Source organism: Meriones unguiculatus, chromosome 2, assembly GCF_030254825.1.
Source record: "Meriones unguiculatus strain TT.TT164.6M chromosome 2, Bangor_MerUng_6.1, whole genome shotgun sequence".
Taxonomy (NCBI): domain Eukaryota; kingdom Metazoa; phylum Chordata; class Mammalia; order Rodentia; family Muridae; genus Meriones; species Meriones unguiculatus.
The window spans coordinates 173,694,203-173,707,397 of NC_083350.1; the positions used below are offsets into that span (position 1 = coordinate 173,694,203).

The 13,195-nt window shown below is 39.4% G+C and overlaps 1 protein-coding gene across 5 annotated transcripts; it reads right to left on the minus strand.

Moving 5' to 3' along the window:
- Nucleotides 1-217: 217 nt before the first annotated feature.
- Trim59 (tripartite motif containing 59) lies at nt 218-12,848 on the minus strand. Of its 5 annotated transcripts, XM_060378416.1 has the most exons (5): nt 11,706-11,770; nt 8,213-8,315; nt 7,594-7,651; nt 4,795-4,910; nt 218-2,944 (listed from the first exon to the last, which is right to left on the minus strand). In XM_060378416.1, the coding sequence occupies exons 2-5, from the start codon at nt 8,306-8,308 to the stop codon at nt 1,730-1,732; spliced, it is 1,485 nt and encodes a 494-aa protein (XP_060234399.1). In that variant the 5' UTR covers nt 8,309-8,315; nt 11,706-11,770; the 3' UTR covers nt 218-1,729. The 5 variants fall into 5 exon arrangements, with proteins under 5 accessions (XP_060234399.1, XP_060234402.1, XP_021507256.1 ...); XM_060378419.1 differs by lacking the exons at nt 7,594-7,651; nt 8,213-8,315 and adding an exon at nt 12,645-12,848 and having other exon boundaries at nt 11,706-11,779; XM_021651581.2 differs by lacking the exons at nt 4,795-4,910; nt 7,594-7,651; nt 8,213-8,315 and adding an exon at nt 12,645-12,706 and having other exon boundaries at nt 11,706-11,779.
- Nucleotides 12,849-13,195: the final 347 nt, after the last annotated feature.

Below are 13,195 nucleotides of genomic sequence, written 5' to 3' on the forward strand. Positions count from 1 at the left end.
GAGGCCAACAAGATCTACACAGTATGAGTTACTTTTTATTAAATATATAGGAATATGTCTACCACCATAGGTCATGATTCGTAATAAAACCACTATAATGTAAATGCATATCAGTATGCTACAAATATGCCTATGGAAAGTAGAAATGAATTAAATTACATTTTAATAACTAGTATATTCAAAGCTAAGTTTTCAAGAAATAGCCAGAATCCAACCATTTTCTAAGCCATTCAATAAAATATCAAGTTTATTAAAATATATTGTTACACATAAAACCCAGAATTCCCAAACATGCACTTTAAATTGCATAATCTCAACCTCCTAGTAAAAATAAGCAATACTTAATTACTCTTTCCAGACAACATAAAAGGTGGTTTGTGTACTAAAAACTGTCAAGCCCATAAGGTAATACGCATGTGTTTTAGGCTGAAATTATAAGCATAATATACAGAGAAGAATGAGTTCTTCCACCTGCTAATATGGCACTTCATTGTTTTGTTTCCTCATCTACACAAAGTTGTTAACCCCTTGAAAAATGTCTTAGCTAACATTCTTTGCTAATATTTATACTGAAAAATAGTGCTCATGATGTATGTATCTGTTAAGAACTGAACTTCATTTTCTTTCACCTCTATTAGTAGTAGTGCTGGATAAAATCTTGATGCTGCTAAGTGGACCTAATGACAGTGATAAAACTTCACCTTGAACACAGCTTTTCTCTATATGGAATCAATAAGTGTAATAGTATTCCCTAATCTGATCTTTGGAATGAGGTCCCCAGGGGTGGTGATTCTAACCCATTTGGAGTTTCTGGAAAAGAAATCAGTTTGTGTTCAAGTTTTCAATGATAGTGAACCAAAGTTCTATTAAGGGAGCAAAATTAATGGTTCTGACTTAATGAGCTCTTTATAGTGTCTCATACTTGTAATTTTCAGCACTTAGGCTATATTTTAAGACAAATATAGGTCACATGATATCAAGTGAATCACATCAACATGATTGTCCTAATGTTCATGTCTCATAGTTTTTATCTGTGAATAAGACTAAAACCCTACAAAACCAAAATACATACTTGTTTTGCTTTGTGATGCTGGAGCCAGTAGACCAGGCAGGGGCTCTGGAACCAGGCCTTTTTGGTTGGTTGGTTGGTTTTGAGACCTCACTATATCCAGGCTGACAGTGACCTCTTCAGCCATTAAACTCAGCGCACTAGACACCTAAAACTTATCCAAAAGTAGTAGTGCTATTGGGGATGAATGCTCATTCAGATTTGACCAAAAAAAGACTTGAGCAATCCTGGCCCAGACATTTAAAATTACTTTTACCACCTCCATCTATACATTGAAAAGCTTCAAATCACATCGAAATCGCTATGTGGACCCTAAGGATCTTTTTTTTTTTTTAAGATCTACATATACATAGAACTGCAAAGTTAACCACTGTAGCATGTAACAAAAAGTCCTTGTTAAACAGAATATTTAAAACACTATCAAGCCAATAAAAAACAAGGTATTAATATTTGAACCAAAATTTAAAATTTTCTAATGATTTGAATTCTTTCAGGTAAGTCTCATTTCTTACAGCATTTCTACCCAACCATGGAAAGTTTGTCATATTTCTATATATTCGTTGTAACTATAGTTGCTACTTATGCTACCCTGACTTTTCCATCTAGGAATGGTTAGCCTCTGCTGTACAGAATAAAGACCACTTAAAAGTGTTGAGGTTTTCAACGAGAAACTATTTTCCACATGAATTCCTTTAGCAGATCTAAAGTGTAACATAACATATTTTTAAAGTCATATAAATTCTTAGATAAACTTTGGTAAATAGACAGAGAGACTTCAGAGAAACATACTGAAGTGATTTCATTTAAGAAAGTTATTATGTAATGGTTGAAAAAGAGTATCAACATTAATATCACTGAAATTAGTGAAACTATAACAATGTTTAAAATTTTAAAAAATTCGATTTCTTTTTCATCCTTATCAGGCCAGGAACAAGGCATCCTTTTTGAAGAAATTTTCATTTCAGGAATGACAGCTTTTTTAATATGTCCAATTTCTGTTCTGCTCCACTCTTCTTTTAATACTTTGCTTACTCTGGGATAAATTTCAACCGGCTGAACCTCAGGAAGTGGTCTTTCTTTCAACATCTGCACACGTTGGCGGACATCATCAATTTTTTCAAGAAATCTAAGTGGAGACTCATCTTGTAAAGATGTAGTCTCTGTCATTAACTCAAGTTGTTGTTCCCTTATCTCTTTCACTCTTTCAATCTGTGGAGTGTACTCTTGATTAATCATCTTGCCAACATCACAGAGAGCTGCCAAAAATATTTTCTTTTTCTGTTCTAATGTATCAGTAAGCTCCTTAAAATACTGCAGAACGACTTCCTTATCACCTTGAACCATTTTCTCAGAATGACATTTTTGTTCTTCAAGCTTTTCAATAAGACGAGTGATATCTGTCCAGTGTGTGTCGGTTAACTGTTTAAACAATTTCTGAGGTGTATCCTTTTCTTTCAGATAGGCACTTTGAAGGTCATCTATAGGATGGCCATGATGTTGGCCTATAGTAAGACAATGGCCACAAACTAATTTTTTATCTAATAGACAATAAACATTTAATGGTTGCCTGAAATGTTCAGGGCAGGTGACAACATCTGGGTGATCTTCTTGCTGGTACTTTTCAATAATTGCCCTTAATGCAAAATTTACAGGCAAGGATTCTATGCCAGTTGAAGCAATTTCAATAATACTTCTACAGTTAGGACACTTGAGTGGAATTCTCAGAGGTCTCCATATGTACAGGTTTCCGGAAGCCTGAAGAACATTTTCCAAACAGTTTCTACAAAACGTATGTGAGCATGGCAGTACACGAGGATCTTCAAAGATGCTATAACAAATGGGACACGTTAACTCGTCCTCAAAATTGTGCATTTCCTGTTGAAACAACAAAAGCATTTGAGTCTACATATGGCATACATTATGTAAGGTTTTAGGCACAACCTTCAAATTAGTAATACACAGCATCTACCATTTAAAAGAAAAGCACTGAGATTTCTTTGTAATTCAATTCTTCATACATACTTCTTAAAAGTTTAGTACTTTCCAACAAAATCCCAACTAATTTGTAATAAAATGCTCCAAATTAGTCAAATTGGTTAAAATTCAGTTAAAGTCTACTTAATAATTACAATTATTCTAGGTAACTCCTTATATTCCAAGATACCAGAGTAAAAACTGCACATGTAATGAATAGGCAAGACTAAATTAACATTTGTATAGCATTAAGCCTAGCAAAATCATTCAATTTAAGGGAGAAAATGTACCTGTTCATTTTTTTTTTCTGGGATAAATGCTAGGGTTGCAAGCATCACAACCAGCTCATTCATAGCTTCTTACAACTTATATTTATTTAGGTTCTCTAGAAGTTGTTAATATTAACATCAGCATAATAGCAATTCCTATTTTTATCTTTTCCCTTTAGTTGTGGTGCTAGTAAACTCAAGGCCTTGTACATGCTGGGCAAATACTTTAACATTGAGTTATACAGCCCAGATTCAGAAATTCTTTTTTTAAATATAGTACTCTGCCTATTTGTATGTCTACATACCAGAAGAGGGCGCCATCATTATAGATGGCTATCAGCCACCATGTGGTTATTGGGAATTCCACTCAGGACCAACAGTGCTCTTAAGCATTGAGCCATCTCTGCAGCCCCTTAAAGTGATAATTTTAACTTGAAGATTTGAAACAGAAAAAAGTTGTAATTATAATTAGCCTTTGCAATAAAAAATCAGTTGGGAAGATGAGAGTTGACTATGGTGACACTGATTGTAAAATGAGAATCTAAATAATAAAATAAAGGATACCACTCATTTAAAATGTTTGAGAGGCTGAAGCAATGCCCCAGTGGTTATGACTGAAACTTGTTCTTCCAGAACACCAGAATTCAGTTCTCAGCACATTAGCAAGCTTACAACCACCTATAAAACCAGCCCCAGGGTATCCGACACTTTCCCGGGACCTGCACGTAGTTGCCCTACAACAGAGAGATACCCATGTAACTAAAGCCTCTTTTTACAGTGTGTTTTGAGAATTTCCCTAAAACAGAAAAAACAGCAATAGTTCAGAGACTAACAGCTGAGGGACCTCCATAAGCTACTAATATTTCCAGAGGATGGCAGTTTCATAGCCCACTTTTAGTTTTTCTTGGTATCATTCACAATACAAGCCATAATCTTCAAAAACTGCCTAGCCTTTAGCAGGAGAAAGAAAAAAAAAAATCAAGTACATCACTGTTTAAAGAACCATAAACAAAACCCTAGATGTTATTCATGTTATTAAAGGCTGACAAATACTATATTAAACCAGTTCCAAATTAAAAGTTTATAAAAACAGGGCTGGGAATACAGCTCAGTAGTAGAGTATGGTGTCTAGCATGCATGATGTCCTGTATTCATTTGCCAACATCACCAAAAAAAAAAAAAGTTTGTAGCAATAGCATTAGAAGTAACTAATTGTTCTTTTAAACCCCTTTAAATCTGTTAAGCCCTTAGCTCTTTAGCCACCATCTGCACGACTGTTGCTTCCCTAGATCAGGTGCCTCTATATTTAACTGAATAGACATTTTTACTTCAATTTTATAGCATTTATATTATGCATTAGAATGTAAGCTGCCTATAAGGTCAGAAATAGTATCTAATCAATAGGAATGTTAATAGCGATCTGAGCCTTTTTTTTTTTTAATAATCTGTTAGAAGAAATGAAGAGCCCATCAGGAAACATACTATATGACAATACTCAGATTCATAATGAGCCAAGTTGTGGCATGTAGAGACTATGTCTTGACCAGTATGGAATTCCAGGAAAGTAATAATTGGGCAACAGTACAGGAGACAAGTCACTGAAAAAAATGAATTCATGTTTAGAAGCCTTTACAACCTTAACCCACACCCACAGAGAGCTGTGAAGCCATACAAAAATTACACCAAGAAAAACAAACGTGTTTCTCAGAGTACTTCAACAATGTCAAAATACACAATAAAGGAATACAGAATAGTTCTTTACAAGAAATGATTTTTAAGCAAAATACATACATTCAAACCGGATTTAAGGTCATTAGATATTTGATATGTAGAACATAAAACTACAAGAAAAAAAAAGATTTTAGGACTAAGTTTGCTAACATTAAAAAGCTCTAGCATTATTAAATCTTCAAAGCTCTATTTTATATCTCTCAAATAAGCTAGGGAGGGGTTAAGGACATGATTCAGTGGGTGAACCATTTACCATGCAAGCTTAAAGACCTGGGTTTAGATCCTCAAAACCCACATAAAGCTGGTCATAGCGCATATCAATAAACCAAGCACTCAGACAGCAAAATGGAAGCAGAAGTGGAAAAAAAAAAAAAGACCCAATCTCAAAGAAGGTTGTCCTCTGACCTCCATAAATCTCTGGAAGCATTCATTTTCACAAACATAGACACTCAAAGATTTGGGGAATGGGGGGTAGGGTGACAATGTGTCTGACAATCCATATATAGACCAAATAAGCTTAACTTTTAAGTTATAAGAAGTATTCAAACAATAAAAGTATCAATGGCAAAAATGAAGCAATGTCTTCAAGCTTCCTTAAGGGCGCCCAAAACTATGCTAAGAGAAAAAAAAAAAAATCACTTTGATATAAAGATAGCATCCAAAAATAAACTCCCCCTGAAGGTTGAAGAAGCAGCTCGCCTCTTAAGAGGCTAATCTTGCAGGGGACCCAGAGTTCACTTCCCACCACACAAACATGACAGTTCAGGAGAGCTTGTAACACCAGTCTCCAAGGTGCAATACCCTCCATGGGTACTAGATTCATAAGGTACATACTCACAGACACACAAAAAAATTATAAAATTCTAAAGATGCTACTGCAAGCAGAAAAGTCTTACAAGAGAACAGAAAAGCAAACCCCAAGACAACTATATAGGCAATGTAGGAGAAGGACAAATCCAAAAGGGATGTCTTTACTGATAGAATTTTAATGCCTGAACATACTGAGGGATAATGACAAAAAAATAGAATAAAACCATGAAAGAGAGTAGATTATATGACTTACACATATTAACATATATACCAAATGTTGATTTACCAAGTGAGAAAATTACACTGAAAGGGAGGCACAAAAAGAACTATAATTTTCCTTATTAAGGAAAAGCCAACAAATATCTACTTAATAAAAATGTTGGAGTTAGGCTAGTCTGAATGTGTGTAAGATGTGAGTACATGCACATGTGAGTCATGGTAAGCATGTGGTCAGAACACAGCCTTCAGAGGTCAGTTCTCCTCCCTGCATGGTCTGCAAAGATTGCTCTCTGCTCATTAGCTATGTGACAAGCAACTCAGTCCCTGAGTCGGCCAGCCCAAATGCAAAGAAAAAAATTCAGTACATTTAAAATATAGTTTACAAAAACAGAAGTGAAGCTAGGTGTAGAGGCGCACACAGACCTTTCACCCCAGCACTGGGGAGGCAGAAGCAGGCACAACTCTGAGTTTGAGGCCAGCCTGGACTACACAGTGAGTTCCAGGACAGCCAGAGCTACAAAGAACCTGCGTCAGGGGGAAAAGGAAAAAAAAAAAACAAAAAACAGTGAAAACTAAAAGACAATGTCAGAAGATAAATGTGATAGGTTTACAAAAACAAAAACAGGGAATAGAAAAAGCTGCCAGCTTTTATATTAATATAAGTTGTTTCATTTAACCAGCATACAGAAAAAAAATAATTAAAAAGACAATCTTACAAGTAGCCAGGCAAAAATGCACAATGCAAACCAAGAAAACATCAGCACTGGAAGTTGGCAGGAAGATTAAAAGTTTGAGGCTGTCAAGAACACAGTAATTAAAAAAAAAAAAGAAAAAAAAATGACCAGTTATCAGTTATCCCTTTATACATTTTGTTCTAATATATAACTTGGTTGCTACTCCTTTTATCAAGAGATGAAATCTATTTACCACCACCCACACAGAAAATTTTAGAATTTTGTATAGGTCAAATGACTACTTTGACTAACAAGCAATACTTCCTGAGTTCTAGGTATAATCCTTAAGAAGCCATGTGTGTTGGTTATTTTTCTGTTGTGATAAAATACCATTGCCATTCGATATTCCTCTGCTGAGAATTCTGTTTAGCTCTGTTCCCCATTTTTTAATTGGATTACTTGGTTTGCTGCTTTTCAGCTTCTTTAGTTCTTTATATATACTGGATATTTGCCCTCTGTCAGATAAAGGGTTAGTGAAGATTCTATCAAAGCAGATGCTGAGACTTACAGCCTTGAAGGGGGAGCAGCCTTACCAGGCCACAGAAGATGACAATGCAGCCACTCTTGATGAGATTTGATAGAATAAGATCAGAAGGAAGGAGGGGGGACCTCCCCTATCAGTAGACTTGGGGAGAGGCATGCGTGAAGAGGGAGGGAAAGTGAGATTAGGAGGGGAGAAGGGGGGGGTTATGGGGAGATACAAAGTGAATAAAGTGTAACTAATAAAAGTTAAAAAATATATATCATTACCAAGGCAACTTAGAGAAGAGAGTTTATTTTGGCTTACAGTTCCAGGGGGTTAGAGTCCATAATAATGAGGACAGCACAGCAGCCAGAGCAGGAAGCTAAGAAGAGAATCATTTTTAACAGCAGGCATGAAATAGAAAGAACCAATGGAAACTGAGGCAGACTTTCAACTCTCAAAACCGCACCCCCCCCCACACACACACAGTAACATGTCCTTCAGAAAGACTGCCTAATCTCTCCAACAGTGCTGCCAACTGGGCACCAGGTGTTCTTTTCAAATGCTTGAACTCATGCAGACATTTTCACTCCCAACTGCCACACCTAGCAACTAGATGCTAGCTGGGCTAACCAGATTTTTAAAAACAGCACTAAGATGCCAGACATTAGTAAAAATGTCTTCTTAGACATAGCTAGCCAAACTTTCAAATGTTGGTTATGCAAAGCAAATAGCCAGATACACACAAAGCAAAAAGAAATGTTGCTAAAAGACAATATACAAAATGTCCCTAAGTTCTAAAACAAAAAAGGTATTACCCCAGAATTGTTAGATTTATTCATAAAAGCATTAGCAAAAACTATGATTAAAAAATAGGGAGGGTATCATTAAGTAAAAAGAATGACTAGAACATGAAGATTCCACTAAAAGGAAAAGCGCTAACCAAGCACAGCAGTACAGGCCTAGCATGTATCAGCCCGGGGGCTCCAGACGCAGCGATAGGAGGTAGGAGGACCATTTCAACATCACTGAGGATCATTTCCAGCCTGGGGAAACACAGCCAGATCCCATGCAAAAAACAGAAAAGAAAGAAAAAAGAAAAGGCAGAGTGAAATAAATGGAGAAAATTAGAAAACAAATTACTACAATTAAGTAAATAAATGACTAGCTATCTATGCTGGCAGCCCAAGGCTGACTGCCAACAATCTCTAGCCCCTTGAGAAGGTTCCTAATGTGAATTAGACATGGTGACTCGCTTCTGCCACACAAAGTGCAGAAAGGCTAACTTGTTTGAAGACTCCTCAGCACTCTCACTACCTAATGCTGCACACATACCAAGGTCTATCTGGTCTGGTGAGGAACTAGTATACTTAAATCTAATGTTCAACAAGGACTGGAAACCAGCAAACAAGTGTAAAAACACTTCAGGCCCAGTGAAGTCCACAACTGTGTCAGCAAGCATGAAGAGTCTGGGGACCTCAAACACCCAGCAAAGCCACTGCTACATCCCTCAAGTGGGGCAAATCATCTTGAAGCAATATCCTAACCAAGAGAGGACAGGAGTAACACTGTACTGAGAAGAGCAAACATAAAAAGAATAAAAAGAGAAAAGTGTAAGCCAAAAGTGTACATAGTATCTTTGCATAGCTCTACACTATTACATCTGACAATTTACAACAAATCAAGTGTTCAAAGTATTGAACAAATCAGTTCAAGTTACTAAAACTGACCCAGGAAAATAGAGCAAATTTGTGGAAATTTTTTCAAGTTAAAAAAATACTATCTTGGGCAGGGGGCTGGGGGGCTCAGAGCAAGCTTTTATGATGAATTCTTTTAAATGGTCATGAAACAATTTCTTGTTCATCTGTCCTAGAATAAAACTATGAGTATACAAACTTAAGACAGTACAGTAGGATCCCAAAGCCCTGCAGAGATAGTACAAACAAAAAATAGGTCAATTTCAAAAAAAATGGATACTTTATAGAATCCTAAGCACTGTATTAGCAAAAATGAATAGTGTACATTAAAGGAATACCCAACCATGACGAGGCTGGGCTTGTAGGTCAGTGATAGAGCAAGGGTCTAGACTCACTCTCCAGTACAAGTGTGAATCTTGTTAATTCAGTAAGAGGAAACCTAAAATAATTCAGTGAGGTAAACAGAGGGTGAAAAAGTTGTAATCACATTAGATTTGAAAAAATTTCAAATAGCAAACTAGAAACAGAAAGCAGAATGTTGGAAGCTGCAGTCTGAGGTAAGAGAACGCAACCACTGTTTAATAAGTACAGAAAGAATTTGGCAAGATAAAAAGATCTTGAAGTTGTACTGACGATTGCAAAACGTGAATATATGTAATGGCGCTGAACTGTACACATTTTTAAAAAGGACTTAAATGGTAAACGAATGCAACATATAATACAATAAAAAATGAAGTTTTTTAAACTATTTTCTTCTGTCAGATTATAAATTTTAAATCAAACTGTATTAATTATGCTTTTAAAAAGTAACAAAAAAATAAAAGCCATGTAAAATGTATTTTCCTCCAATGAGTACTAAAATCTGAAGTAAAAACCTATACTTTAGTCAAGATCCCAATTAACTTCAAGTTATCAAACAACAGTTTGTTTGTTTGTTTGTTTGTTTTCAGAGCTGAGGACCGAACCCAGGGCCTTGCACTTGCTAGGCAAGCGCTCTACCACTGAGCTAAATCCCCAACCCCATCTTCTTTTTTTTTTTAAGGATTTATTTTTATTTATTATTCATACAGTCTTTTGTTTGCAGGCGTCCCCAACAGTTTGTTTTTTAATACTGGGATGAAACACAAGGTTAATTACCTATTTGTAAATCATTTCTTCTAAATTTCTCATTTTTTTAAGACTGAATTTCTATAGTGTCTAATTGGATACTAGATATAAGCAATATTAAATACACAACTCCTAATCCCATGGTTTTAAATTTTAATTCATAAGTTAACTGCTCTTCAACTTTGAACATGAATGTTATAAAATTCTACTTTTTAGTTGTTTCATTTTTGAACATGGTCTCGTGTGATCTAAGCTGTCCTCAAACTGCACAGGTAGGAAAGGTGACTCTGAATTCCCGGGGCTATTGCCTCCACCTGAGTGCTAAGATTGCCAGCCAGGTGCCATCACACAGGGATGAATGATAGTTTACAATCTCAGGAAATTACCTTTCCCAACTGCAGGGCTCCAGGACTTGCCACAGGACTTCGGGCGAGTCAGTGAGAAGTCTGGGGAAAATGGGTGGTGCTGTACCAATTCTGGGCTTCACAGCCATGTGGCCCTAACTGATAAAATGTCTACTGTGTGAAATTACAGAGGAAGGAAGGAAGGAAGGAAGGAAGGGAGGGAGGGAGGGAGGGAGGGAGGGAGGGAGGGAGGGAGGGAGGGAGGGAGGGAGGGAGGGAGGAAGAAAGGGAGATTTACTATGCTTATGCTACTTATATATTACCATAAGGCAAAATTTTAAAATAAACCATTGTCAGTCAATATATACATATATGAAATCTTGTATTGAGACCTATTTTATATAATATATGCTAATTTTAAGTCTAAAACAATTTAAAATATTTTCATGTATGAATATACAATTAAACTTTTTTTTTTTTTTGGCTTTTCGAGATAGGGTTTCTCTGTGTAGCCCTGGCAGTCCTGCCTGGACACAATTATACTTGTTTTAAAAAATGCTATAGCAATATCTAATTTTAAGTGTTCACTCATTTGTTCTGTTTCATTTTAATATCAACCTGTTCCACCAAGTTATAAATGAAGCTATTAATGTTAACTTAACCAGGAATTAACATAAATTATAACTGTAACCGATTTTTTTAAAAATACTTCTCAAGGTGAAATTACATTTGATGGAAAACATTCAGCAACATACTTGCTGAAAGGCAATGTCAAAATACACGTTATCTAAAATCAAAATTTTACTTTACCAGGTTAAATTACAGTAACTTAGGTAACTCAAATTGAATGTAGATCACTGTTAATACTGGGCGAAAAATAAAAGTAACTTGAATAATAAATCCAGTCTGCAACTGTATAATACATTTATGTGTATGCCTTCCGATGTACACGTACCCTTGTAAAGTATCTGCTAGATACAGGCAAAACTACCCAGGCAACGGTTCTAATCCCAGCACTCCGGGAGGCAGAGGCAGGGGTATCTCTGAGTTAGAGATCAGCGTCTTGTACAGAGCAAGTTCCAGGACAGCCAGCGCTACACACAGAGAAAAGCTTTTAAATGAGCTATTTCTCACTTTATGCTTCCTCCACAAGACGGTTAAAATTGTATACACCATCAATATACGTCTTTTTAAAAGAGATTTTAAATTTTATACCCTGGCCCAGAGATAACGCACGGTAATGTACCGAACGAATGTTCTTCACAGACACTCATTTCCCAGCGCTTACCCGCTCTATTGATCTGCTGATCTGGATACCGAATATACTTTATCTTCTCCAACTTTCCGGGATCTTTCGTTATTCTAAAATTAAAACAATTTAATATTTCAGGTTTTTTTTTAAAGGGGGAAGGTTGGGAGGGGAGAGAAGAAAACTACATAGAGATGGTTGTTTACTAACTCTCCTGTTGGGTTATTTTTTAACAAAGTAGTGAGACAAACAGCTAGCTACTCCAGCCTACAGTAAATATTTCATCTCGAAAATTCCAACATTTTGCCACACAAAGGACTTTTTACAACATAAAGAAAGCATCTGTGTAGCCGATATAATGAAGGGAACGAAACACTCGTCGTTTGGCTTGGTGGTTTTCTGTTGTTGGGTTTTTTTGTTTAGTTGAAATCAGATCTAATTGTGTAGCCTTCGCTGACGGCTGACGACCTGGAACTCACGGGAGATCCTGCCTCGGTCTCCCCGTGCTGGCATTACAGGTGCCAAACTAACTGGCATTACAGGCACCACCACGCCCGGCTGCACAGCTCCGATCGCTCCACCCAGCAAGCCGCCGAGAAACCTCCGCGGCCGTGTACCTCACCCGCTGGAAACGACTGACCCCAGCCATTCCCACCCACCCGCCGGCCCGCGTCCCGGGTCTGTCCCTGCGACGCCGCGGGCTCTCGCGGCCACTTTTACCGAGGAAGGCTCGCGTCTGGAAAATGGGCACAAGTCCTACGCGAGCGCCCAACAAAGGAGCGGCTCAAGCGGCAGCGCCCCCGCCCTTCTCCGGGGCGTCGGGCTCCCGCGGCCCGCGTGGCCCTGCGGGGTCGGCCGGGCTCCCCCCGCCCCGGGCCCGGCCTGCAGCCCGCGCGCGGGAGGCCCGCCCGCCCGCCTCAGCCCGGCCTCCCCCGCCTCAGCCCGGGCCGGGCGGCTCGGGGCCGCGAGGGTACTCACCGGAGGACGGCGCCGGCGCGGACGGCGACCTCGGGGGCAGGCGGGAGCCGACACTGCGGGCCGCTCGCTCGCTCGCCCGGCGTCTTCAGGTGCCCTGAGGGGGCGGAGCCCGCGGAGCCTCGCGGCGCCGCGGCAGCGGGCGAGCAACTTTCAAGCGCGCCGCCTCCGCCAGTGAGAGGGCGCGGGCGGCCTTTGAAAGTCAACGGCCCGCGGGCGCTGCGCCTGCGCACTGGGCGCGCGGCGCGGACGCGCGGGCGGGCGGGCGGGGCGCCTCCGCGGAGGGCCGCTGGCGGGGCGGGCGCGCCTCCGGCCGGGGTCGCGCCTCCCAGGAGCTGCGGCGTGGCGCCAGGGCGGGGACGCGCGGGCGGCGGCCCCGCCGCTGCTCAGGACTGGGGCCACGCCCGCGCGGGCTGGAGCCTTTCTTTGTTACCTCCCCGGTTCCTGGCCCGGGCCGGTGGGGTCCCCGCCCAGGCGCGCTCGCCCCGCCGGAGAGCCGGCTCCCTGCAGTCGGTGACCCGCCAGAGGCGCCCAGACTGCCCGGTCCTCAGCAT